Here is a 23,960-nt window from a genome sequence, read left to right as displayed (position 1 = left end):
TGCTCCCATAGACGTCTATGAGGAAATGACTCTACTTCTGTGTAGTGACCAGCAGGGGGCGACTCCTCTGCTCCCATAGACGTCTATGAGGAAATGACTCTACTTCTGTGTAGTGACCAGCAGGGGGCGACTCCTCTGCTCCCATAGACGTCTATGAGGAAATGACTCTACTTCTGTGTAGTGACCAGCAGGGGGCGACTCCTCTGCTCCCATAGACGTCTATGAGGAAATGACTCTACTTCTGTGTAGTGACCAGCAGGGGGCGACTCCTCTGCTCCCATAAACGTCTATGAGGAAATGACTCTACTTCTGTGTAGTGACCAGCAGGGGGCGACTCCTCTGCTCCCATAGACGTCTATGAGGAAATGACTCTACTTCTGTGTAGTGACCAGCAGGGGGCGACTCCTCTGCTCCCATAGATGTCTATGAGGAAATGACTCTACTTCTGTGTAGTGACCAGCAGGGGGCGACTCCTCTGCTCCCATAGACGTCTATGAGGAAATGACTCTACATCTGTGTAGTGACCAGCAGGGGGTGACCCCTCTGCTCCCATAGACGTCTATGAGGACATGACTCTACTTCTGTGTAGTGACCAGCAGGGGGCGACTCCTCTGCTCCCATAGGCGTCTATGAGGAAATGACTACATCTGTGTAGTGACCAGCAGGGGGCAACTCCTCTGCTCCCATAGACGTCTATGAGGACATGACTCTACTTCTGTGTAGTGACCAGCAGGGGGCGACTCCTGTGCTCCCATAGACGTCTATGAGGAAATGACTCTACTTCTGTGTATTTACCAGCAGGGGGCGAGTCCTCTGCTCCCATAGACGTCTATGAGGAAATGACTCTACTTCTGTGTAGTGACCAGCAGGGGGCGACTCCTCTGCTCCCTTAGACGTCTATGAGGAAATGACTCTACTTCTGTGTATTTACCAGCAGGGGGTGACCCCTCTGCTCCCATAGACGTCTATGAGGACATGACTCTACTTCTGTGTAGTGACCAGCAGGGGGCGACTCCTCTGCTCCCATAGGCGTCTATGAGGAAATGACTACATCTGTGTAGTGACCAGCAGGGGGCAACTCCTCTGCTCCCATAGACGTCTATGAGGACATGACTCTACTTCTGTGTAGTGACCAGCAGGGGGCGACTCCTGTGCTCCCATAGACGTCTATGAGGAAATGACTCTACTTCTGTGTATTTACCAGCAGGGGGCGAGTCCTCTGCTCCCATAGACGTCTATGAGGAAATGACTCTACTTCTGTGTAGTGACCAGCAGGGGGCGACTCCTCTGCTCCCTTAGACGTCTATGAGGAAATGACTCTACTTCTGTGTATTTACCAGCAGGGGGCGAGTCATCTGCTCCCTTAGACGTCTATGAGGAAATGACTCTACTTCTGTGTAGTGACCAGCAGGGGGCGACTCCTCTGCTCCCATAGACGTCTACATCTGTGTAGTGACCAGCAGGGGGCGACTCCTCTGCTCCCATAGACGTCTATGAGGACATGACTCTACTTCTGTGTAGTGACCAGCAGGGGGCGACTCCTCTGCTCCCATAGACGTCTATGAGGAAATGACTACATCTGTGTAGTGACCAGCAGGGGGCGACTCCTCTGCTCCCATAGACGTCTATGAGGACATGACTCTACTTCTGTGTAGTGACCAGCAGGGGGCGACTCCTCTGCTCCCATAGATGTCTATGAGGAAATGACTCTACTTCTGTGTAGTGACAAGCAGGGGGCGACTCCTCTGCTCCCATAGACGTCTATGAGGAAATGACTCTACATCTGTGTAGTGACCAGCAGGGGGCGACTCCTCTGCTCCCATAGACGTCTATGAGGAAATGACTCTACTTCTGTGTAGTGACCAGCAGGGGGCGACTCCTCTGCTCCCATAGACGTCTATGAGGAGATGACTCTACTTCTGTGTAGTGACCAGCAGGGGGCGACTCCTCTGCTCCCATAGACGTCTATGAGGACATGACTCTACTTCTGTGTAGTGACCAGCAGGGGGCGACTCCTCTGCTCCCATAGACGTCTATGAGGACATGACTCTATTTCTGTGTAGTGACCAGCAGGGGGCGACTCCTCTGCTCCCATAGACGTCTATGAGGAAATGACTCTACTTCTGTGTATTTACCAGCAGGGGGCGACTCCTCTGCTCCCATAGACGTCTATGAGGAAATGACTCTACTTCTGTGTAGTGACCAGCAGGGGGCGACTCCTCTGCTCCCATAGACGTCTATGAGGAAATGACTCTACTTCTGTGTAGTGACCAGCAGGGGGCGACTCCTCTGCTCCCATAGACGTCTATGAGGAAATGACTACATCTGTGTAGTGACCAGCAGGGGGCGACTCCTCTGCTCCCATAGACGTCTATGAGGACATGACTCTACTTCTGTGTAGTGACCAGCAGGGGGCGACTCCTCTGCTCCCATAGACGTCTATGAGGAAATGACTACTTCTGTGTAGTGACCAGCAGGGGGCGACTCCTCTGCTCCCATAGACGTCTATGAGGAAATGACTCTACTTCTGTGTAGTGACCAGCAGGGGGCGACTCCTCTGCTCCCATAGACGTCTATGAGGAAATGACTCTACTTCTGTGTAGTGACCAGCAGGGGGCGACTCCTCTGCTCCCATAGACGTCTATGAGGAAATGACTCTACTTCTGTGTAGTGACCAGCAGGGGGCGACTCCTCTGCTCCCATAGACGTCTATGAGGAAATGACTCTACTTCTGTGTAGTGACCAGCAGGGGGTGACCCCTCTGCTCCCATAGATGTCTATGAGGAAATGACTCTACTTCTGTGTAGTGACCAGCAGGGGGCGACTCCTCTGCTCCCATAGACGTCTATAAGGAAATGACTACTTCTCTCTTGAAGGATCCTGCATAATGTTATCTGCATGGATTTAATCACAACGAGGTACTGCACATGATAAAGTACTCCGGTTTTGTTAATTAGTGATAACCAGCGCACCAATCTCATTATTTTACTCAACACAGCAGAACACTGAGAGACACAGTATTGATAAATTTCCCCCCCCCGAGTGAAAGTTGATCAATACCAAGGATCCTCTGTGAGGGGATGGATCGTGGAGGATGACTCATACAGACAGAAGCCAATGCATGTTTACGGTATTATTCTCTTTTACAGCTTAATGGCAAAACAATAAAGATAATGAAGCACAATTGACAAAAAACGACGCAATTGATTTTTTCTCCCATGCAATTTGTAAAATGAATGTGTTTTCTTCTTCTGATGCCGTAAGAAGCTCCACAAATGTAATAAGATACATTTGATCTGCAGAGGCCAACCTTTAATTAAAAATGTAGGCGTGAGCCGGTTGTTCTGCTTTAAAGTGTGTATGTGCCAATGTGGCTGGTTACGCACAACAAAAAGTTAACATTGGGCCTTAATGTTGTATTTCAGAAGCAGAGCAGACAATTAAATCAAGGATATTTCAGCCATAAACAAATGGATATATACAGAAAATACAGGTAGCAAAAGACATTATTCGAACTTAAAAAAATAAGAAAGTAATTTTAGTTGCTTAGGTTTTTCCTATAAAAGCCGTAGAAGAGGAGAGGAACCTCTGCTCATAAAGGTGATAAACCTGTGCACATTTAATCCGTTTGGAGATTCTCTCTTCATGTTTCTGCGGCTGAACAGTGAGAAGAATACGAGGAAAATGTTGAGGGACGTCAGCGTGTGAATCCAAATGCATGATGCCAAAGGTGATGCACGGCAGCAGCAGGCGCTTCTGCGACGGGAAGATGAACCGAACAATTTAGTTTAAATGAACCATGACTTAAATTTACATTTCTTCAGATTAATAGAAGAATCAGTCCATGAAAACTTCCACCCTCCGCGTTCCTAAATCATCACAATGCTCCGAAACCTTTGCATTCAACTTGTGCACACGATGAAGCTCATGAAAAAGCGTGTGATTGTGTCGTGTTTTTCCCCCACGTGAAGATGCTCCAGTGGTGAATTAGCATCCATTACATTGAGATGCAACTCAGACACCACTCAAGGCAGCCTGCATTCTGACACCTCAGCAAACACACTTTGCTCGCGTGTGTTTTATGGACAACAACGAGGATGCAATTATTCCAGCTCAGAGCTTCACCTGCAGGAGAGGAAATCACGATCAGTGCAGAAGAGACTCCTCCAGGGAAGAAAGCCCCCCCCCCCACCCCCGACAGAATTCATTCATCCCTTCAGTCTAATGGCAGTAGCTTTCAAAATGTCCTTCTGCCACTAAAGGCACGTGTGCATGTGATTATGAACAGAATCCAATGCAAGCAAAAGAATAGTTTTACGTGCTCAACATGTGGTGAACTGAAATCTTCAGATTGTTCGTGAATGATTCCTCCAGGATGATGATGACGATTCCTCCAGGGTAGTGGCCCCTCTTCTTCGCCCCCCTCTCAGCCAGACAGTGATGAAGGACCGGTCTAGAGATTTTACCTGAAGGAGCCATTGAACGTCGGGTCATCTGCACACATGTTGATTAACGAATGAACTGATCTTTACCTGCTGTCCCACAAAGTACAAACCAAACCATGTCATTAAAATGCAACTTGAGCTTTGAACACACGGTGGTGCCGTTTCTACACAAATACCCGCTGGGCCCAGTGATGTAGCCCCCCCCTCCCCCCTCCCCCCCCATAGGAGAGTCCACTGGTTAGTTCCTCCTCTGAAGGCACACGTTGGCTTTGTCTCTGAAACGTGCAGCTTCTCAGCAGTGAGTGAAAAGAAGCCCTGACGAGGCTTTGCTTTGTTTGCTTCTTACACAACGGAAACCAGAGACAGGATTTGGTTCAAGTGATGAGTACAGCTTACGATTTGCATGTGACTGAGGCCAGGCCGCAGATTCCTCTCATCATCTCATCCCTCACCTCACAAAGCGACCATCAGACTGTGCCGTCGTAGGGGGCTGAGAGACGGCAATTCTCTTGCTATAATGAGCAACTTTTGGAGAAAAATAATCGGCAACAGGGAGCTTAGTTTTTGGTTTGGGGAGTTGTTCAAGCTGTTAAACAAATAAAAGCTAAAGTGATGAATCTTCTCTTCCGGGTTAATGCTGTTATACAAGAGACAGAATTACACGTCAAAACAATAAAAACCCTTTGATTCGGCTTGTGGTTTGTGTTTCTGTGTGTTCTTGGAGGGTGAGTCCGACGTGACTGACGCTTAATCAGGGATTCGATTACAGGATGCTCCCTGTTGACCTTTCGGGCCTGGAGCCATTTCCCCCGAAGGAGACGTTACAGACACAAACCAGGCCCTCAGTGAGTAATGTGCGCCATCACGTCTCTTCTAATGACCGCCGCTCTCAGCCATTCATTATCCACGGGCCGGGATCACTTCTGGATGCTCGTTTTTTTTCTCGTGAAGGAGACCACATCGCGTCCAGCCGCCTCCGGTGCGACCGGATTAAATCCGTGTTTCCTCTCGGGATCATTGAGGCAAGCTTTTCAAAAAGAGCCATTAAGGGGAGAGAGGGAAACGGGAAAAGTAGATAAAGTAAACTTCTGGGAAAAGTCAGTGTGATGTAGTTTCCATCGTCGGAGCGTCGGCCCTCTTTAAAATGGAGATGACAGTTTGAAGATGTCTTCTCAAAGAAGTCCACCTTGGGCTCAGTGTGGATGTAAAGCACATTTCTCCTGGCTGATTACTGCCGTCGTGATTATTCATTTGTCAAACAAAATGTAAAGTGTCTTTCTTTCTCTACAAGCTAAAGAATAAGAAACGTAAAAACAAAGACATCTGTCATCGGCAAAATCAAACTCTACGGATATTTTCACAGGCGCATGCTGGATTTTTTAAGATCATCACATTTGTGCTCCTTCAAAAAAAAAGTGGTCCCTCACAAACTTCATTACACAAAAAATGAAATATATAAATCGCTAAAAAGCAGCTTTTGAACGTACCCCCCCAGCTGCCTCATTAGACGTCCTCTGATGGCCTCCCGTGATTCGGGAGGCTGTTGGGCTGCATGTTCATCTTTCCCTGGTTCATTAGGAGACGTCTCTCATCCTGGGAGACTTTCCCTCAAAGTCCTCACAGGAAGAAAAGCGGCCAACACAAGGTGGCTTTTGTTTGATTTACACCTCTCGGTCTTTAAGATGATGAACACATTGAATTATTTATTGGGGAATTCTTAGAGAAAGGGAACCTGCTGACTGTTTCCAGGCTGTTGGTATCTTTGCTTCCAAGTGACCTCCCTTGTCTCTTCGAGTTGCTCCGTTTTGGATGTGAAAAGCTGGGAATAGTTCAGGAATTATTGATTCTTTTCTCCTCATTTTGAGCGGAGGACTTTGTATCTCCTCACAATCACAGAAACTTTAGATTGAAATGGATTTATGTCCCGGTGGGAGTGGAGCTCTTATTAAACTAAACTAAATATGCCTGTTGTTTAATAGCCATTCCTGCAGGTAGACACTGATCCTGAATCAGCTCCAGGTGCTGACCGAAAGCATCTGCTTTATGGTCTGTGGGACTCTACATGGACCATAATCTACTAAATGAACATCATGCCATGTTGAAGAAGACTTGAAACTAGAGACTGAGACCATAAACTCATGTTTACAATGTTTACTGAGGGAATAAATCAAGAGAGAAGTAGAGTCATTTCCTCATAGACGTCTATGGGAGCAGAGGAGTCGCCCCCTGCTGGTCACTACACAGAAGTAGAGTCATTTCCTCATAGACGTCTATGGGAGCAGAGGAGTCGCCCCCTGCTGGTCACTACACAGAAGTAGAGTCATTTCCTCATAGACGTCTATGGGAGCAGAGGGGTCGCCCCCTGCTGGTCACTACACAGAAGTAGAGTCATTTCCTCATAGACGTCTATGGGAGCAGAGGAGTCGCCCCCTGCTGGTCACTACACAGAAGTAGAGTAATTTCCTCATAGACGTCTATGGGAGCAGAGGAGTCGCCCCCTGCTGGTCACTACACAGAAGTAGAGTCATTTCCTCATAGACGTCTATGGGAGCAGAGGAGTCGCCCCCTGCTGGTCACTACACAGAAGTAGAGTCATTTCCTCATAGACGTCTATGGGAGCAGAGGAGTCGCCCCCTGCTGGTCACTACACAGAAGTAGAGTCATTTCCTCATAGACGTCTATGGGAGCAGAGGAGTTGCCCCCTGCTGGTCACTACACAGAAGTAGAGTCATTTCCTCATAGACGTCTATGGGAGCAGAGGAGTCGCCCCCTGCTGGTCACTACACAGAAGTAGAGTCATTTCCTCAAAGACGTCTATGGGAGCAGAGGAGTCGCCCCCTGCTGGTCACTACACAGAAGTAGAGTCATTTCCTCATAGACGTCTATGGGAGCAGAGGAGTCGCCCCCTGCTGGTCACTACACAGAAGTAGAGTCATTTCCTCATAGACGTCTATGGGAGCAGAGGAGTCGCCCCCTGCTGGTCACTACACAGAAGTAGAGTCATTTCCTCAAAGACGTCTATGGGAGCAGAGGAGTCGCCCCCTGCTGGTCACTACACAGAAGTAGAGTCATTTCCTCATAGACTTCTATGGGAGCAGAGGAGTTGCCCCCTGCTGGTCACTACAGACAATGCAGCTTTAACACATGTGTAACATCGCCTTCACTTCACAGAACCGGAGCACAACGCCGGGTCAGAACCGGCCCGAAGTACATCACTCTGGAGGTATTTGGTCCTCACAAGGACAGCCGTACAAGAACACACGCACTTGTGTGGAGAGGCAGCAGAGATGAGGAAAATTATTGCTGCAAAAACTGTCACTGGACTGTTTCTCCACACTGCAATTAGAGCGCGGGGAGCAGTGTGCATTATTTAAGGAGCACCGTAGGCAGAGAGAGGCAGAAAGGTCCAGAACCCACACCCCTTAATTACCACACAGTGACGCACAACGGCGCCTCCGAGGGATGCCGGGCTGACAGAGTCAACTTGTGTATGTTATTTACCGATCCAGTGAACTTTTTTTAATCTTTCAGAGGGTTCAAACGGGGAAAAGGGCGGAGCAAGGTACCCGTCCTCCTAAAAAGTTTATTATTCAGGGCGACGTTGTTGTATTTCAGTGTTCTTTGATATTCTGCTCGTTAGTATCCTTTTCTCTCAGTTCATGAAAGTTGAAATGTGAGTCCCGCTGAGAGGAGGATCAAAGCGGCTTCATCTTCCCTTTTAACACGCTTGAAATGTTCCGCGACATGACAGACAGTTTAAAAATGGACCTCCTCGGCCCACGCTGGGACCCATCTCGTGTCTGCAGTGCACCGGGCAGCCTTTAAGGGGATTAACATCACGGCTTCATGGGAGCAGCTGAGGATTTACTCCCTTTTTTTTTCGTGCATTAATCATCTCCTTCACCCACGCAGCTTTTCAGAAACACATGCTCCAGAGGCCGGATGTTTTCTCCCCGGGCCGGGTCTGATCGGGTGCCTGATCAAGGTCATCGACACGGAAGCTCTGTGTGTGTGTGTGTGTGTGTGTGTGTGTGCGTCAGTCAGCGAGTCGGTCGATAATAATGAGCACGGTGAACCGAGGCGCTGAAACACACCTTCTTCCCCTCTTCCCGCTTCCTCTGTCTGTAGAAATACACCTGCCAAGTCCTGTTTAATTGCTCATTGTTTTCACTCAAGGCTATCGAGACTCAAGTATGGGAGGGGGGAAGGGGGGGGGGGGGGGGGCGGTCAAGTGTAGTCCAGTCAAGAGGCTCAAGTCCAAGTGAAGCCAGAGTCCATGCCAATAATCTGGCTTTTTCTTACCCAGCAAACTGTTTCTCTCCTTTGCTTCTGGACACCTTAACCCACAGCCGCCCCCCCCCCCCCCCCCCCCATCATCATCTTAGACGACGCTCTTGCTGTGCAGTCTGAGAAGGTAGGCGATAAGTCACTCAGTCGTGAGATTACACGTGACAGCGAGCGATGGAGGAGACGCGGCTCGTGTTTCACGTCGATGACGACTGCTGCGACTCGAGAGGCAGCTCATTACTCTATGAGTCACCATAAGGAATTAACTCCCGACCCTCACAGGCCTTTTAACAGGCGGCGCTGGCTATCTGGTGACCAATCAGGAGCCAGCACTGGGAGGACAGGTGTGAGAGGAGGAGTATTAACCTAACGCCTCTGGAGTAATCTTCCTATATGTCATCTCGTCTTCCTCCTTTTTGGCTCAGCACCAGTCTCGATGCTGTGAGTGTAATTAAGGCTCTGCAGATGGACGACACAATAACCCCCCCCCCCCCCACCCCCTCAAGAAGAGGCACTTCTGATGGAAAGAAGGGGGAGGAGACAGAGGGAACATAAATAACACGGACAGGAGACAAGGATCCAAGCAGCGAAATGAGCTGCGGCCTTAATAGAGGAGGCACTGATGCATCAGTTTAAAAAACACTTGAACAGTGACACGGTGCCGGATGGATTTGTTCAAAATACAAATCGTGGGCAGAAACAAATTGAGCTCGAGGCCAATTCAGCCGGTAAATTCACTGCAGCCATAACAAAGACGTTATATAATCAGAGGAATAACTTAAACCGGACCATAATCCGCACTTTTACTTTTACCTGAACTGGAGGAAAGGTTTCTTACACCATCTCCTCCACCTTTCTGTCACACGCCGTGATGGGACCCCAGAGAAAAGAGAGAAGGCTATTTTTAGGTGTGGAGACATTTTCGTGGGGGGGAAGGGGGGGGATTCCGTCAGGGACCAAGGCGGGAAACAAAGTTAGAAAGAGGAAATCATTCATTGATGGTTATCTGAACATTTCATTTCAACAACAAGAAATGCTCGGGATTGTCATTTGTTCCGGGCCATAATCTTGAATCTCACATTCTCACACAAAAAAAGCCTTTCTGGTCACATGCAGAAAATACACAACACACCTCTTTGCAGACACAACGTAGCGCGTCAGACCCTCGGCTTTCAACCCTGCAACACATTAGGAAACGCCATCAAATTATTGCAAAAAAGAGTCCAATGATCTGAGGGTGAATTCGCTGTGCGTTTCCTTCTCTCGAAGCAGCAGGGTGCCGATGATGTGCTCTCATCGTGGCCGGGGCGACAGGTGGACTCACCTGCCGAGACTACAGTGTTTTATTACTCGGCACAAGGAAAAGCATTTTATTGAGACTTCTGCTTGAAATGATGAGGAGTAAAAGGAAGGACAAAATAAGACTCCTTTTTGCTTCTTTATTCAGGATTTCAGGGAACCAATTATTTCCACATTTACAAATCAAGCCTGAGGAAGAACTTAGGGAAATATGAATGAGAATCAATATAAATGTGTATTCAAATAATAAAAGCAAAAAGAAACTGGAGGAATTGTGAAATCAGCTAATTTTATTCGATATCTCTCTGTTGTACCCTTTCATTGAGGGTTTAGTATGAAATACATGTACTTTTTAGAATATTTTAGAATTGATGTTGACTGCATATAACTGAGAAGAAATATATCTCCTGCTTGGTCTTTTTTGCCCCAGTTAATAAAAAAAATGGAAGATTGCTTGTAGGTATAAATGTGATTATATTTATAGTTCTCTAGTTTCTTTCGTTTGTAAACAATTCAATGATTTAAAGAAGAACTCTTTATCTTTGTGAATATTAATGTGGGCAAGTATGCTTTAGGGCGGGGCTACTGTGATTGACAGGTGAGTGCCGCCACCAGTCACTTTCCCCAAAATTCTAAACACTTCTTTGTGAAGGCTTTTTTTTCCAAGATGGCGACGGAGAAACTCAAGGCCCCTGACTCTGTGTCACGTGACAACGTCCACTTACGGTGCGTTAATGATGGCTGGTTCAAAGTAGGAGGAAGAGATTCCAAACCTTGTTTTAACCACAATTTTGGGGGATTTCTTTGATAATATTTTCCGAGATGTCGGTTGAGCCGTCTCTGAACGTAATTCATCCACGTGACCTAGACGAGCGGAAACTAATGAAGTCGAGGTTGTGAATGAAATGTCGCCCGCTGGTTGTGAATGAGACGTTAAATTGATGCCTCGGTCATGATGAGCGACGGAGAGAGAGCCATGAGTCATGCAGCACAATCAAAGGCTTCCTGCTCCTCCGTCTCCGTCTGCGCCTCCATCACCAGCAATCAATGCAGAGAGAGAAGCCACCAGAGCACAGCGTGTGCACCTCATACGCATCCATCCATCCATCCATCCATCCATCTGCTGCTGCAGCAGCCCCATTGTGACCGAGACGCCTCGTTACACCGGCTGCATGAGTGGAACCCAAAGTGGGATTATTGGTGTATTTAGATTCGATGCAGGTGTAACTCGGGAGATACGAGCAGTCAGTTTGTCCTCTTCTCCAAGTCTGCTGATCCCACAAGCTGCATCACCAACACCATTCACCTCCTATTGCAATGTTTATTATGATGCTATTGCACGGATGAAACCCATTAGACATTAGTTTTATTATTATGCATAATGCTTTAAACAGGTGTGACAGCACTACATAATAAGGACATTTTAACAGGATTTATCTCATTAAATGTGTTCATTATGAGACAAACTATCATTTTCCTTTCAATAACAACTTAATTAGAACTGCTAATAAACACGTAATGTACTCCATTTGGCCCTCGCGCGCTGCACATCCCATGAAAGCTCAAAGCACCTTTCAAAGCGACGAGCCTGACTTCCACGGCGAGGCTTTGAGGAGGAATAACAGGAGACGGCTCTTCTCTGGTGGCTTTTTTCTCTGCTCATTTACAGCAGAAAGAGGAGCGACTGAGTCACCGGCTTTAAACGCACAGCGGCGGCACCGTCCACCCGGAGGCAGGAGAGTGTTAAAGTGACACGTGGCCGGTCACTGCTCACCGTGGAATACCGAAGGACTCATTGAGGCACAACGTGTTTAATTACATGGAGACGCTTCCACGGTGCCTCTTCTGTTATGAAGCCTCCACCCGAGTGATCAACGACTCCATCGCAGAGCTGCTGCTGCTGTTGTTATTGTTGTTATTTGACTTTTTTTAAGGGTTATTTTGCCCAGTAACTTTTAACTGGATGACTCACCCAAGGCAGCCGTTACGCATGACAACAACAAAAAATCCGATGGCAGGATTGGGGGATGGGGGGAGGGGGGGGGGGGTGAGGAGTTGGAGGAGGAAAGAGGGGGGGGGGGGCACTATTTGAGATGAGGGTGCTTGAGAGCGGGGCCCCACACGCTGCCGCGCATCGGGACCATGCAGACCACCACCTCCAGGACGCTCCGCGGGGCGCCGCTCTGCGCGCTGCTGCTGCTGCTCTCCGCAGCCTCCGCAGCCCGAGGGATGGAGCTGGAGTCCGGGGAGGAGCTGAGCCCCAGGGCCCTGCGGGACTTCTACCCCAAAGGTCCCAACCTGACGAGTGAGAAGCAGCTGGTAAGGCGTTATTCCTCGTTTCATTCAGAAAATGGTGTTGTTGGTGTTTTACGCACGATTCTTTCAATCTCAGTTATGTTGTTTTGAGCATTTTTGACAATGTGTTGACACCGCAAAAAAAGAACGAAACTTCGTTCAGAAAAGCAGGAACTGATGTTAATTAAGATGTTCTGTCGTGTGCGGATAATTGCCTTAATGTGTCATATCATCGAGTTGTGTCCGTGTAAACCAAATATAACTAACTGTGTTGCAAGTCATTAATAAACATTGCAAAAGTATGTGTTTTATTTATATTTGTTTTAATCCATATTTGTGGCTATAATAACAGAAAGAAACCCCTTCACTCTTTTGTGTGACCATGTTGGTGTTGTTCATCAGCTCGGAGCTCTCCACGAAGTTCTGGAGAAGCTGCAAGCAAAACGACTCCCTTCGTGGGAAAAGAAATTCGGCCAAGTCCCCACGGTACCGTGCTCCCACTCACACACTCACACACTCACACGGTGCATTGATTGATTTGGCATTGGGAGGGGGGGGGCAGTGAGTGACCCCTGGTGCCTCCTCTTCCTCAGTGTGACGTCGGGGAGCAGTGCGCCGTGAGGAAGGGCGCTCGCATCGGGAAGATGTGCGACTGTCCCCGCGGAGCTTTCTGCAACTTCTTCCTGCTGAAGTGCTTATGAGCCCGGCCGGAAGTGAATGTCGCGCCGAGAGGGGGAGGAAGAGGGAGAAGACGAAGAAAAGCATCGATTCCTTTGTGATTGCTGTGATATTTTGTATGATTGAGCCGAGCAGCCGGTTTGGGGACCGACCCTTCGTTCTATGATTTAACAAAAGTACATTAAACCACATGACAGAGATCTGAGGATATTGATCCATGGAGTTAAACATCAACCACTCGTTTTAGTGACGTAACGTTAGTAGGAGCTTATTAATAACCCACAATGCACCGTGAACTATAAGAGGACCGGTCGAGTCATGAGAATATTCTAGTGATTCTTCGTTTGGGGGAAAAACCCGAATTTGTCTTTCAACTTGTTTTTTTGTTTCAGATAAATGTTTGTGTATATTATCCCAATAGTGATGATGGTATCATAACAATAAACATAATTATTGTTTTGTAAAGCAGTGGAGTGAGTGTTCATCATTTTCAATATATATCAATATATATATCAATATATATATATATCAATATCAATATATATATATATATATAATGTTAAAAATACGAAAGGCAGGTGACGTCAGAACAGAGGTAAATCCAACCGGGAAACTCACAAAAACACACAACACCATGTGGCACCAACAACAGGACGTGACGCCATAGGTGCTGGGTGGATGATGAGGGGGGCATGAAGGGAGGATGATATATATATCAAACAATTTACAATATACTATATATATATATATTCATCAATGAATATATATATCAATGAATATCAATGAATATATATATTCATTGATATTCGACAGAACGAACAATTTACTATATCAATGAATATATATATATATATATATATATATATATATATATATATATATATATATATATATATATATATATATTCATTGATATAGTAAATTGTTTGAATAAGAAGAATAAGACATGACATTGAGGTGTTACTCACAAGTGCAAACACTGGAATGTTAATCATCCTCCTCATCATCACTGAACACATCCTGGTTTATTAAAATAATAATAATAATATTTCTGGACTCCTGTTTTTTTTTTATTTGACTCGATTTTTCCAGCCTTGTGGTTTCTTCTTCTTCGTATTCCACATCAGTGCACTCATCTCCTGCTCCTCTCGGCTTCCTGTCCTCAGGCATCAATGATGCAGCGGGGACAAGTACAAAATGTTTGGTCCGGTGTGTGTGTGTGTGTGTGTGTGTGTCTGCGAGTGAGAGACAACAGGATTGCTGTTGATCGACCCAATCACAGGTTGTGGTGTGAGTGATTACTGAAGAAGAAGCTATCGTCATCAGCATCATCATCCTCATCCTCATTTCCCACACAGCTTTTTAAACTGTAAAGTGTGATGAAGAAATTAGTTCTTAGAGTCACTGCAATTTGAAAAGTATAAACATGTGTTAAGGTTTTTTTACTCATTTGTTCCTAAAAAATTACATTCTGTTATTGTAGCAATTTTAACAAAACATTATAAAACTTAATTGAACATCTACATTTTTGCTTTTGTCATGGTGACGTGATGTGTGCACGCTCCCTGAGGGTTCAATCAGGATTTAGGCCTCTGGGTTCCGTATTTAGGGTTCAGGGTTCTGGGAGGAATTGGTTTGGACCAGACTGCTTCACCCAAAGATACGAAATACAACAACTTGAAGTCTTTCGATCTTTCCATTTGTATTTCCAGGTTTTCCTCTTAGACCCTTAAATAAAACGATGCCGTTCATCTCACATCCTTCCTGCCCTAGACAGACGCCATTTGTCACAGACGTCTCGGGGAAATTTGCTCTAATTCCGAGCGAGATTGAGTGTGGGAATAAAAAGCCGGCGGCCTGAACGCTTGTTTGTCCGTGAGAACGTGACAGAGCGCTGAAGAATGATGGATGGACACTAGATGGAGATCAGACAAACTAAAGGAGACACAGAGACAGAAAGGGGCCGATTGTGTCACCCAGAGCCGCCTTGTGTCAATCATCTTTGAGGATGACGTCATCGCCTGTGAATCGACGCCTTGATTCCTCTGTCATGTCTGCGTTTACCGGAGCTTATTCTGCTCTCATTGTGAGTCGATTCGGTACAAAGCGGACACTCATAATGCAGATACAGTCAAATTGAAATATATCAGTAAAATATTCAGACTCCTCCACCGGCCCCGGGTCACATGGGAGTTGGTGATGGGGGAGGATCCGGGTGCAGTCGTGTGGATGAAGTTCAGTGGCTCCCGTCCACCTCGGGGGGGGTCGAGCGTGAATGTCGCTCCCGTCACGGAGAGTTACGTGATTTATTTATTCCTCGAAGCCGCTGTTGTTGTTGTTGTAGTTTGACGAGGCGCTGAGTCATCGCGCCAATTAGCACTAACGAGAGGTGACGCGCATCGGCTCGCGGATCCAATTAAAGCAAGAAAACGCTGCAGGTAGAAACCAAATAAAACTTCACGCAGTTCAATTATTTTGTTCATTTAAAAATATATTTAGAAACAGAACATTGGTGTAAATGTACAGTGACGTACGCAAACCGTGTGGAAACTCACAACCCCGTTGACCTTTGACCCGAACAGGGAAAGAAAAGAAGTCACACGTCACAGCAGCACTTCAACCTCAAACACACCGTAACGATGCCGACTGTCACACTGTCATCAACTTTATGAAATGTGACACAATCACTTCTCAACATTGGGTCTGAGTCTTTCTTCTTTTAAACAGTGAAGGTAAATAAAGAACTCAAATAAAAGCGGTTAGTACTTTGTGAGGAGCCTCTTGAACATGCTGCGGTACAAAGAGCAAGAAAAGCAACTAAAGTCTAACGTGGGTGCTTCTAAATAACCAATTTTTAACAATTATTATTTGGATCAGTAGTAATGAGACACAGAAACAACCAGCAGTTCAAAGGCTTAACTGGAACATTTGTGAAAAAATAAAATAATTAATATCAAATCAATTGAAAAGTTCAACATAAACAAAATAATCTGGTGAAGTGAATCAAAACTGAGAAAAGTTCCCGGTTCGTCCACCAGTTTGCTTCCCTTTAGCCGAGCGTCGGATAAACAGAAACAACGTCGTCACGGCAGGAAAAAGGAAACGCACGCGACTCGAACGTGGCGGCCAAAAGGATTTCGTTATGTTTTAACCTCCAACGGTTTTGCCTTTTGCTGGTTGCGCTTTTCCGTCCGGTTTCAGGCTGTCTGACCTCTGAATGACGGCACCTCCCTCACCGCCCGTGAACGCGGTTATAAATTTACCCGACGTAGTAGCGAGGTCCCAGACATTTTACCTGACAACGTGCCAGCGGCATTATGAAACCGAAGCACTGTGGGAATTGATTGACAGCCCGCTCCCCCCTCACGGCCACGACGTCCTTCAGTAGCTCCACCAAGTAGGCGTCACGTGTCTCAGCTCCCGGGCCTACGAGGAGCCGTCTTCCCGCCGCTCGGCCTCGAAGGGGAAGCTGAGAGCCGGAGGGAAGCCCTGATTCCGGGGCTGCTCGTCCAGCAGCATCAGATCCTCCACGTCCTTCCCCTTGTACCTCCGTCTGCAGATCTTTACTGTCACTTTTCGGCCCTGGAAGACCTTCAGGGCCTCTTTGGAAGCCATGGCCCTGGCGGCGGCCTCGTCCCGCCCGTACCCCGTCCCCATGTACACGGTCCGACAGCGGATCTCGCACACGTGGCCCTCCTTCTGCGTGCGAGCGGCAGGGAGGCCGGCGATGTCCTTCAGCGGCACGAACACGCTGGTCAGGGTCTCTTTACACGACTCCACGCAGCTGCGAAGTATTTCATAATGGTCCAGGTTGGGGCCGAAGCCCCCCGCCGACACCAGCTTCCAGGCCACGGCCTTGTAGAGGCGGTTGAAGAAGGGCTGGTGCTCCGCCGGAGCCTGTGGCCGAGGTCCGGATTTCTGACCCCGATCGTTGGCTCCACATCTGGATCTTTTCACAGCGCCGTCGGCGTCACCGTCTGCAGATAACGACACAGAGTCCTGTCCAGTTAGCGAACAGACTTCGGCCTCAGGTGTGCGTGTTGAAAGATGAAAAAAATACATTTGATTTAATTGAATTAAATGTTATCTTGAGATAGCCTTTCATTTGGTCTCTGGATGAATGTTAGAAAGCGAAATAAAACAAGTGATGTGGTTCTATAACAACATGCAGAAAACATTGATACCAAAATGTTATTAACACGTATGTACTGTACGTAATACTATAACTTGTCAGCAAAACAGTTACATTTTAAGCTAAACACACTACGTGGGTGAATATTTCTGCTTTCCTTTTGTTGAGACTTGACATGGGACGATGTAACGATGTATTCATTGATAATGTCCCAATAATCATAAATATATGCTTCAAACTGTCTCTGTTTAAACATTTTAAGAAAAGGTTTTATTTAAATTTAATTGAATTATAGATTGGGCAAGCTTCTATTTTATGAAAAAACTATTTGAGTAAAAAACAACTCTTGTTGTGCCCTTTGTCTCCTTATTCTTATGATCAAATAATGGTACAGAGAACAAAATGTTTGTCTTTGACAACAGTAAATCCAGCTGTCGGCTTTGTGTACCGTCTTACCCGCCATCGCGCCCCGCTTTCCTCTGGACAGGATTCCATCTTTTGTGGTTTTGTGCATCGGGGCGTCCTTCACGACTATCCCCTCACCCATCTCCGTGATCTTGTCCATCACAGCTTGTGGATAGCTGGAGGGGGAGACAGCAGAGACAAGCTCACTCGCAAGTCGGCTTGCTTTTAATCGTTGCCCTCTGGACTCTCACCGGCGGGTCTTACCTGCAGCCGAGGAAAACGTGGTTGGCCCAGACCATGGACAGGGAGAGCAGCTTGTCCAGGCTGCTGCTGGGGACTCCGGGCTCCATCGTGGGGAAAGCCTCCATGTTCCTGAGGAGGAACTCCCTCCGAGCAGCCCACTGCTTGTTGCTCTCACAGTAGGTCCTGAACGTGTCGACCCATTGGGCGAGCTGCGGGTTCTGGTCCAGGTACTCCGAAACAACGTCCTCTTCGCTCGTCTCACACGCCATGCCTGCAACAATAAACACTGTGACATAACAACAACAAAGGGAAACGAACAGTAGACTAACATCACGTGTTTGTGCGGCACGTAGAGGAAGGGCTAGCTCCAAGCAGGCTAAGTCACCTCAGTCGAATCAAACTCAACAAGGCAACGTCGAGACTCGACAGCTGTGTGCACACCAGTTATCGTTTAAACACCGCATACAGTCGGTGCTTGTTGCTAACGTCATTGGTACTAACGTTAGCCCAATTAAGCTAATAGTGCCACTGTCAAACTGACTTTAGCAACTAACGTTGAGTTGAGTTAAACAGCTGCCGAGTGATTACAATAGCTTTACTAAAAGTCACTGTTATGATTACCACATACTCTAACCTATTTATAGTGAGAGCAATGTGCTATAACAGCCTAAATTAGGCAGTTGTGATCATTTTACTTGTAACTACGACATACCGAGTTCTCTCCGTTGCGAGGTGTTGCTAGCTAGCTACATGACCGACTGATGACGCAAGACTAGCGACGCTACCGGTTTTCTACGAGAGGAACTACATTTCCCAGAAGCGTTTTGATTACTTTTATTAGCATAACATAAAAACAGCAGTAGATGCATTTGCAACCTAGCAGATACAAAAAATGAATAATTGTAGACACATTTGTATTATTTACATACAATTAACTTGTGAAAAGTAAGGGAGAACGGACGGAACGCCGGCAGCTATATCCATGGTTACTGTTGGTTAGCAACCGGTTCGCGCCCCACGATGCTTTGCGTCGTGACGTAGTTAGCCTGCGACAGCGCGGGCGGTGGTTTATTTTTGTGGCTGAACGAAATGCTCAAAACGAAGTAGTAATCTAATTAGTAATTACAGGTGAATAAAAATGATTCACGAGCTGCTGCTCGCGCTGAGTGGATACCCGGGGACGATTTTCACGTGGAACAAACGAACGGGTTTGCAGGTAAAAGTGAAACACGTAAACATTAACTTACCATCTCTCAAACATCGGCATGCTAACTTTAGTTAGCTGACACATTTTATTAAATACTTTTGAAGACAAACATTAAATTATTCTCGTTCGTCTCTGTGCTCCTCAGTCTTCTTGACATCTAACGTTATCCACAACGTCACCTATTGCTAAACCTGTCATTCTTAACCCCCAGATATGTATGCATATTTAGAAATATGTCACGTGAGTGATGTTAGAAACTTTCACAAATGAAGCTGGCCTAAATTGAAATGTAACGTTAGATGTATTCAGAGATTTACCTTCTGCAGATCACATGACATCCTCGGCTCTCGTATCGGATAAAGAAAACCTCTCTGAACATGAACCACTTTGTTCCGCACTCAGGTGTCCCAGGACCTGCCCTTTCTCCACCCCAGTGAGACCAGTGTCCTCAACCGCCTCTCCAAGTTGGGCTCAGATTACATTCGCTTCACAGAGTTCATTGAGCAACACACGGGCCATGTGCATCAACAGGTGAGTAAAATCCCTGTATGAGCGTGCAGTCATGTGAAATGTACAATGTGGTGACTGTGGGTCTGTGGAGAGTCGTCCTTCGATCGGAGGATTGGCGGTTTTGTCTATATTGTCTTCTTCTCCCCAGGAGCATCACACAAACCAGCCCAACCAGACGGGACTCCATGGGATTTACCTTCGTGCGTTCTGCACGGGGCTGGACTCCATCCTGCAGCCGTACAGACAGGCCCTGCTGGACCTCGAACAAGAGGTAGAATGATGTCACGCACAAGGAGAACAAAGGAAGGAGCAAGAAATATGATGCTCATTTAACTTGTGTGTGTTTCAGTTTCTTGGAGATCCACATCTGACGATCTCTCATGTGAATTATAAGCTTGATCAGGTAAAGCATTAATCAAACTCTTAGATACATTTTGATGATGTTCGTCTTACACTCTACTCTCTTAAAGTTCCAGTTGCTGTTTCCGTCTGTGATGGTGGTGGTGGAGTCAATAAAATTGCAGAAGGTAAAGTTTGTTTGTAGTAGTGTTTCCCTGAGAAACGTAAGATCAGAGCGGCCATGTTGCACAAGAGGACAGGCTGGTAGCTGGAGGGTAACAGACCTTGTGTGTCGCTGCTTTAGATCCATGGCTGTCAGATCCTGGAGACGGTGTACAAGCACAGCTGTGGGGGGCTACCTCCTGTCCGCATGGCCTTAGAGAAGTAAGTCTTTTTTTTTTTTTTTAGCTATTATCAATTTATTCCCTTTGGCCTTGGCGCTTCTTTCATTGTGGGGTCCGTTATGTGGAAAATCTGTATAGCTCTTTTCAAACTGTTGTTGTTTTTGTAATGTTGGATTCGTCACGTCTCCCTTTGATACGACAGGTTTGTGTCGCGTTGCTCCTCTTGTGCTGCAGGATTCTGGCCGTGTGTCACGGTGTGATGTACAAGCAGCTGGCGGCCTGGATGCTGCACGGCTTGCTGCTGGACCAAAGCGAGGAGTTCTTCGTGAAGCAGGGCCCCAGCGCGGGAGGAGCCGCCGCCAACCAGGAGGAGGAGGAAGAGGACCTGGGTCTGGGAGGCCTGAGTGGGAAGCAGCTCAGAGAACTGCAGGACCTGGTGAGAGCCGCGGCCCGGCGTCATTTCTCAGGCCGGAGAGGTGACGTCATCGCAGGATGTGGTCGCCCCCGCTCGCGCACGTCTGAGTTTCTTTGCAACGCTGCGCATGAGATCAAAAATAGTCAAAACAGTTCACTGATAAAAACTGAATCAAATAGTTTACATGATATTAAACCTTCATTTCTTTATAATGTTTTAATACTTTGACTCAAGTAGTCCATGACGAAGAGATATGAGTTTACAGATAACTGTAGGTCATTGTGGAGGTTGGTTTAAGGCGTTCTGCCGGCTCTATGAGGAATGAGCCTTATGAGGAATGAGTCTTATGAGGAATGAGTCTTATGATCTTTGACCCGTCTGCTCTCCGTTACAGAGGCTGATCGAGGAGGAGAACATGCTGGCTCCGTCCCTGCAGCAGTTCTCCCTGCGAGCTGAGATGCTTCCCTCTTACGTCCCCATCAGGGTGGCAGAGAAGATCCTCTTCGTTGGAGAGTCCGTCCAGATGTTTGAGAACCACAACCACAGCCCGTCCAGAGCCGGTAGCGCGCGCACGTGTGTGTGTGTGTGTGTGTGTGTGTGTGTGTGCGTGTGCGCGTGTTGAACCATTCTGACGCCTGCTGTCACTACAAGGTCGCGTCCTGTTGTGCTTCTCTTAGGCTCCATACTGAAGCACCAGGAGGACATGTTCGCCACCGAGCTGCACCGCCTCAAACAGCAGCCTCTCTTCAGCCTGGTGGACTTTGAGAACTTGATCGATCGGATCAGGAGCACAGTGGCAGAGGTGAGCTGGTGCACTGCTGCATTATGGGAGTTCATATCGATACCCGTTCTCTTGGTGTGAGGAGGACGTGTCAATACCGAAGACAAGAATCAACATTGTTTCATTATTCATGAATGTGAACGAATGACCTTTTTGTCTTGTGAGCCGCGTCAAAGGAGACTCCCATTTAAAATGTCTCTACTTGACTTCCAGCACCTCTGGACGCTGATGGTGGAGGAGTCAGATCTGCTGGAACAGCTCAAGGTCTGTACTCGTTATTATTTCCTTCTTTCAGCTGAACGCGTCCTGTGTTGACGTCTGCGTTTGCTTCCAGATCATTAAGGACTTCTACCTGCTGGGCCGAGGCGAGCTCTACCAGGTCTTCATCGACCTGGCGCAGCACATGTTGAAGGCGCCTCCCACGGCCGTCACTGAGCACGGTAAAGGTTTGAATATCTAACGAGGCCTGAGGTCGCTCCTCTGAGCTCACAGGGTCCCACACGGTGCATGTCCAACATCACCCACCCAGTTCATTTAGATCAGTGTACAGTACAATAATGTGTGTGTGTGTGTGTGTGTGTGTGTGTGTGTGTGTGTGTGTGTGTGTGTGTGTGTTCTCTCCACAGACGTGAACGTGGCCTTCCAGCAGGCGGCTCACAAGGTGCTGCTGGACGACGACAGCCTGCTGCCCCTGCTGCACCTCACGGTGGACTACCAGGGCAAAGACAGCAAAGGTAACCGCTGGTCTCCTCTGGTTGGTGTTTGGTGCCATCTGGTGGTTTCAAGATCCCATTGTTCCTATTTACCTTGAAAACACCAAATCTTCTAATTAGTGCTAGAAAAAAGATGAAGTAACGCCTTCGAATGAGCCCTGAGGTTCTCGTCTTGCCGCACTGATATTATTCATGTTATTTTTTTTTTTTTAAAGAATAAAAAATGTATTAACTGATAAATCAATAGTGGAAATAAACCTTATTAGGATTCTCTGTTATGAGTTTACGGAGAAGCTCCACATTCAACGCCTTATTTCTGTTATTATGCACTTTGTGGGGGGGGGTTTCCAGAGGCGACGGGACCCAGAGACGGAGCCACTCCTCCACAGGACACCTCCCCTCGCGAGGCCCCGCCCACCGGCTGGGCGGCTCTCGGCCTCACCTACAAGGTGCAGTGGCCGCTGCACATCCTCTTCACTCCGGCCATCTTGGAGAAGTGAGCCCTCTTCAGCTTCATAAATGTTCCTTTGTAATGGTTTTATGCCTGCTGGTGAGTATCATCATCTTCCTCCTCTTCCTCAGGTACAACGTGGTGTTCAGGTACCTGCTGAGCGTGCGGCGGGTGCAGTCTCAGCTGCAGCACTGCTGGGCTCTGCAGATGCAGAGGAAGCACCTCAAGTCGAGCCAGACGGACGCCGTGAAGTGGAGGCTACGCAACCACATGGCGTTCCTCATCGACAACCTGCAGTACTACTTACAGGTGAGAGCGGGGGGGAGGAGCCAGATGTGTCAGTAATGTGTGTGTGAATATGATCAAATATAAACAGAATCTTTATTTAAAGAAGTGTTCTTTAACTGTCTCTTATGCTCCAGGTGGACGTTCTGGAGTCTCAGTTCTCTCAGCTGCTTCAGCAGATCAACTCCACCAGAGACTTTGAGAGCATCCGATTGGCCCACGACCACTTCCTGAGTAACCTGCTGGCTCAGTCCTTCATCCTGCTGAAGCCGGTAGGGACCACATGTACTGATTCACTACTCGCCCCGATGAGCCAAAACTATAATAATGTATCACATGGTAGTACGGTAATATAGAACTGCCATAGTTTAGTGTTTTAGAAGATTTAGTTTATCTAGTATAGTAATATGGTGTAGTATATTACATTATTCGGTAAGTAACTAATGGATTATCACACATTCCACCTCCTTTCCTCAGGTGTTCCACTGCCTCAATGAGATCCTGGAGCTGTGTCAGACCTTCTGCTCGCTGGTCAGTCAGAGCGTGGCGTCGCTGGACGAGAGGGGGGCCGCCCAGCTGGACCTCCTGGTCAAGGTGCTCCTCGTTTGTCACATACGTAGATGTTAAACTACATGCGGTAACACTGGACTTCTGGACTCTCAGGGCTTCAGGCGCCAGTCGTCCTTGCTGTTTAAAATCCTCTCGAGTGTCAGGAACCATCAGATAAACTCCGATCTGGCTCAGCTGTTGCTGCGACTGGACTACAACAAGTACTACACCCAGGCTGGAGGCACGCTCGGCGGGTAGGACGCACCACCACCTTACATACACAGCACCATCATGCACCACCACCTTAAATACAACACTCTCTGGAGAGAATTTTTTAACCCCAAAAATGTCTTTTGTTTTCAGAATTTAAGAAGCGACACGCGGGACTCGGCGATTCGGTTAAATGTTTTTTGTAGATAACGTCCTCGGACACTTCACTGAGCTGGCTGGGATCACTTGTTTTCCTCCTTTTGTTGTATACTGTTTATATATTTGATTCGCTGTGCTTTCTTGCTGTCTAAGCTGTAAATAGTTCTGTCCTTGCACAAACTGTAAATAATAAACTGCTGTTGCGTGTGGAGA

The 23,960-nt window shown here is 47.2% G+C and overlaps 3 protein-coding genes across 4 annotated transcripts; 2 read left to right on the top strand and 1 right to left on the bottom strand.

Moving 5' to 3' along the window:
* The first annotated feature begins 12,134 nt into the window (after positions 1–12,134).
* On the top strand, positions 12,135–13,469 carry cart3 (cocaine- and amphetamine-regulated transcript 3). Its single transcript, XM_037490207.2, has 3 exons — positions 12,135–12,350; positions 12,729–12,812; positions 12,920–13,469. Exons 1-3 carry the CDS (start codon positions 12,174–12,176, stop codon positions 13,025–13,027), a joined length of 369 nt encoding a protein of 122 aa, XP_037346104.2. The 5' UTR covers positions 12,135–12,173; the 3' UTR covers positions 13,028–13,469.
* Positions 13,470–15,442: 1,973 nt separating this feature from the next.
* Positions 15,443–18,621, bottom strand: cdkn2aip (CDKN2A interacting protein). Of its 2 annotated transcripts, none has more exons than XM_037456203.2 (4): positions 18,170–18,489; positions 17,806–18,055; positions 17,593–17,717; positions 15,443–16,981 (listed from the first exon to the last, which is right to left on the bottom strand). In XM_037456203.2, the coding sequence occupies exons 2-4, from the start codon at positions 18,051–18,053 to the stop codon at positions 16,431–16,433; spliced, it is 924 nt and encodes a 307-aa protein (XP_037312100.2). In that variant the 5' UTR covers positions 18,054–18,055; positions 18,170–18,489; the 3' UTR covers positions 15,443–16,430. The 2 variants fall into 2 exon arrangements, with proteins under 2 accessions (XP_037312100.2, XP_037312091.2); XM_037456194.2 differs by lacking the exon at positions 18,170–18,489 and adding an exon at positions 18,497–18,621 and having other exon boundaries at positions 15,444–16,981.
* A 277-nt stretch (positions 18,622–18,898) lies between these two features.
* On the top strand, positions 18,899–23,953 carry tubgcp4 (tubulin gamma complex component 4). Its single transcript, XM_037489837.2, has 18 exons — positions 18,899–19,000; positions 19,394–19,522; positions 19,650–19,772; positions 19,851–19,904; positions 19,972–20,028; positions 20,145–20,224; positions 20,419–20,620; positions 20,994–21,159; positions 21,277–21,401; positions 21,594–21,644; positions 21,715–21,820; positions 22,007–22,114; positions 22,445–22,589; positions 22,676–22,853; positions 22,967–23,101; positions 23,307–23,423; positions 23,493–23,632; positions 23,742–23,953. Exons 1-18 carry the CDS (start codon positions 18,923–18,925, stop codon positions 23,746–23,748), a joined length of 2,001 nt encoding a protein of 666 aa, XP_037345734.2. The 5' UTR covers positions 18,899–18,922; the 3' UTR covers positions 23,749–23,953.
* Positions 23,954–23,960: the final 7 nt, after the last annotated feature.

Source organism: Pungitius pungitius, chromosome 4 (genome assembly GCF_949316345.1).
Source record: "Pungitius pungitius chromosome 4, fPunPun2.1, whole genome shotgun sequence".
NCBI classification, from domain to species: domain Eukaryota; kingdom Metazoa; phylum Chordata; class Actinopteri; order Perciformes; family Gasterosteidae; genus Pungitius; species Pungitius pungitius.
The sequence above is the reverse complement of the archived record's forward strand: the minus strand, read 5'-3'. Positions and strand labels throughout refer to the sequence as shown.

Excerpts from the sequence above, each read along its gene's own strand:
- cart3 (XM_037490207.2), top strand. The coding sequence starts at position 12,174 with ATGCAGACCACCACCTCCAGGACGCTCCGCGGGGCGCCGCTCTGCGCG. Across the intron at positions 12,351-12,728 it reads TGACGAGTGAGAAGCAGCTG|CTCGGAGCTCTCCACGAAGT; the intron begins GTAAGGCGTTAT and ends GTTGTTCATCAG. Across the intron at positions 12,813-12,919 it reads AATTCGGCCAAGTCCCCACG|TGTGACGTCGGGGAGCAGTG; the intron begins GTACCGTGCTCC and ends CCTCTTCCTCAG.
- cdkn2aip (XM_037456194.2), bottom strand. The coding sequence starts at position 18,053 with ATGGCGTGTGAGACGAGCGAAGAGGACGTTGTTTCGGAGTACCTGGAC. Across the intron at positions 17,718-17,805 it reads CACGTTTTCCTCGGCTGCAG|CTATCCACAAGCTGTGATGG; the intron begins GTAAGACCCGCC and ends CTCCCCCTCCAG. Across the intron at positions 16,982-17,592 it reads AAAGCGGGGCGCGATGGCGG|ACGGTGACGCCGACGGCGCT; the intron begins GTAAGACGGTAC and ends CGTTATCTGCAG.
- tubgcp4 (XM_037489837.2), top strand. The coding sequence starts at position 18,923 with ATGATTCACGAGCTGCTGCTCGCGCTGAGTGGATACCCGGGGACGATT. Across the intron at positions 19,773-19,850 it reads TGCTGGACCTCGAACAAGAG|TTTCTTGGAGATCCACATCT; the intron begins GTAGAATGATGT and ends TGTGTGTTTCAG. Across the intron at positions 22,590-22,675 it reads ACTCCGGCCATCTTGGAGAA|GTACAACGTGGTGTTCAGGT; the intron begins GTGAGCCCTCTT and ends CCTCTTCCTCAG.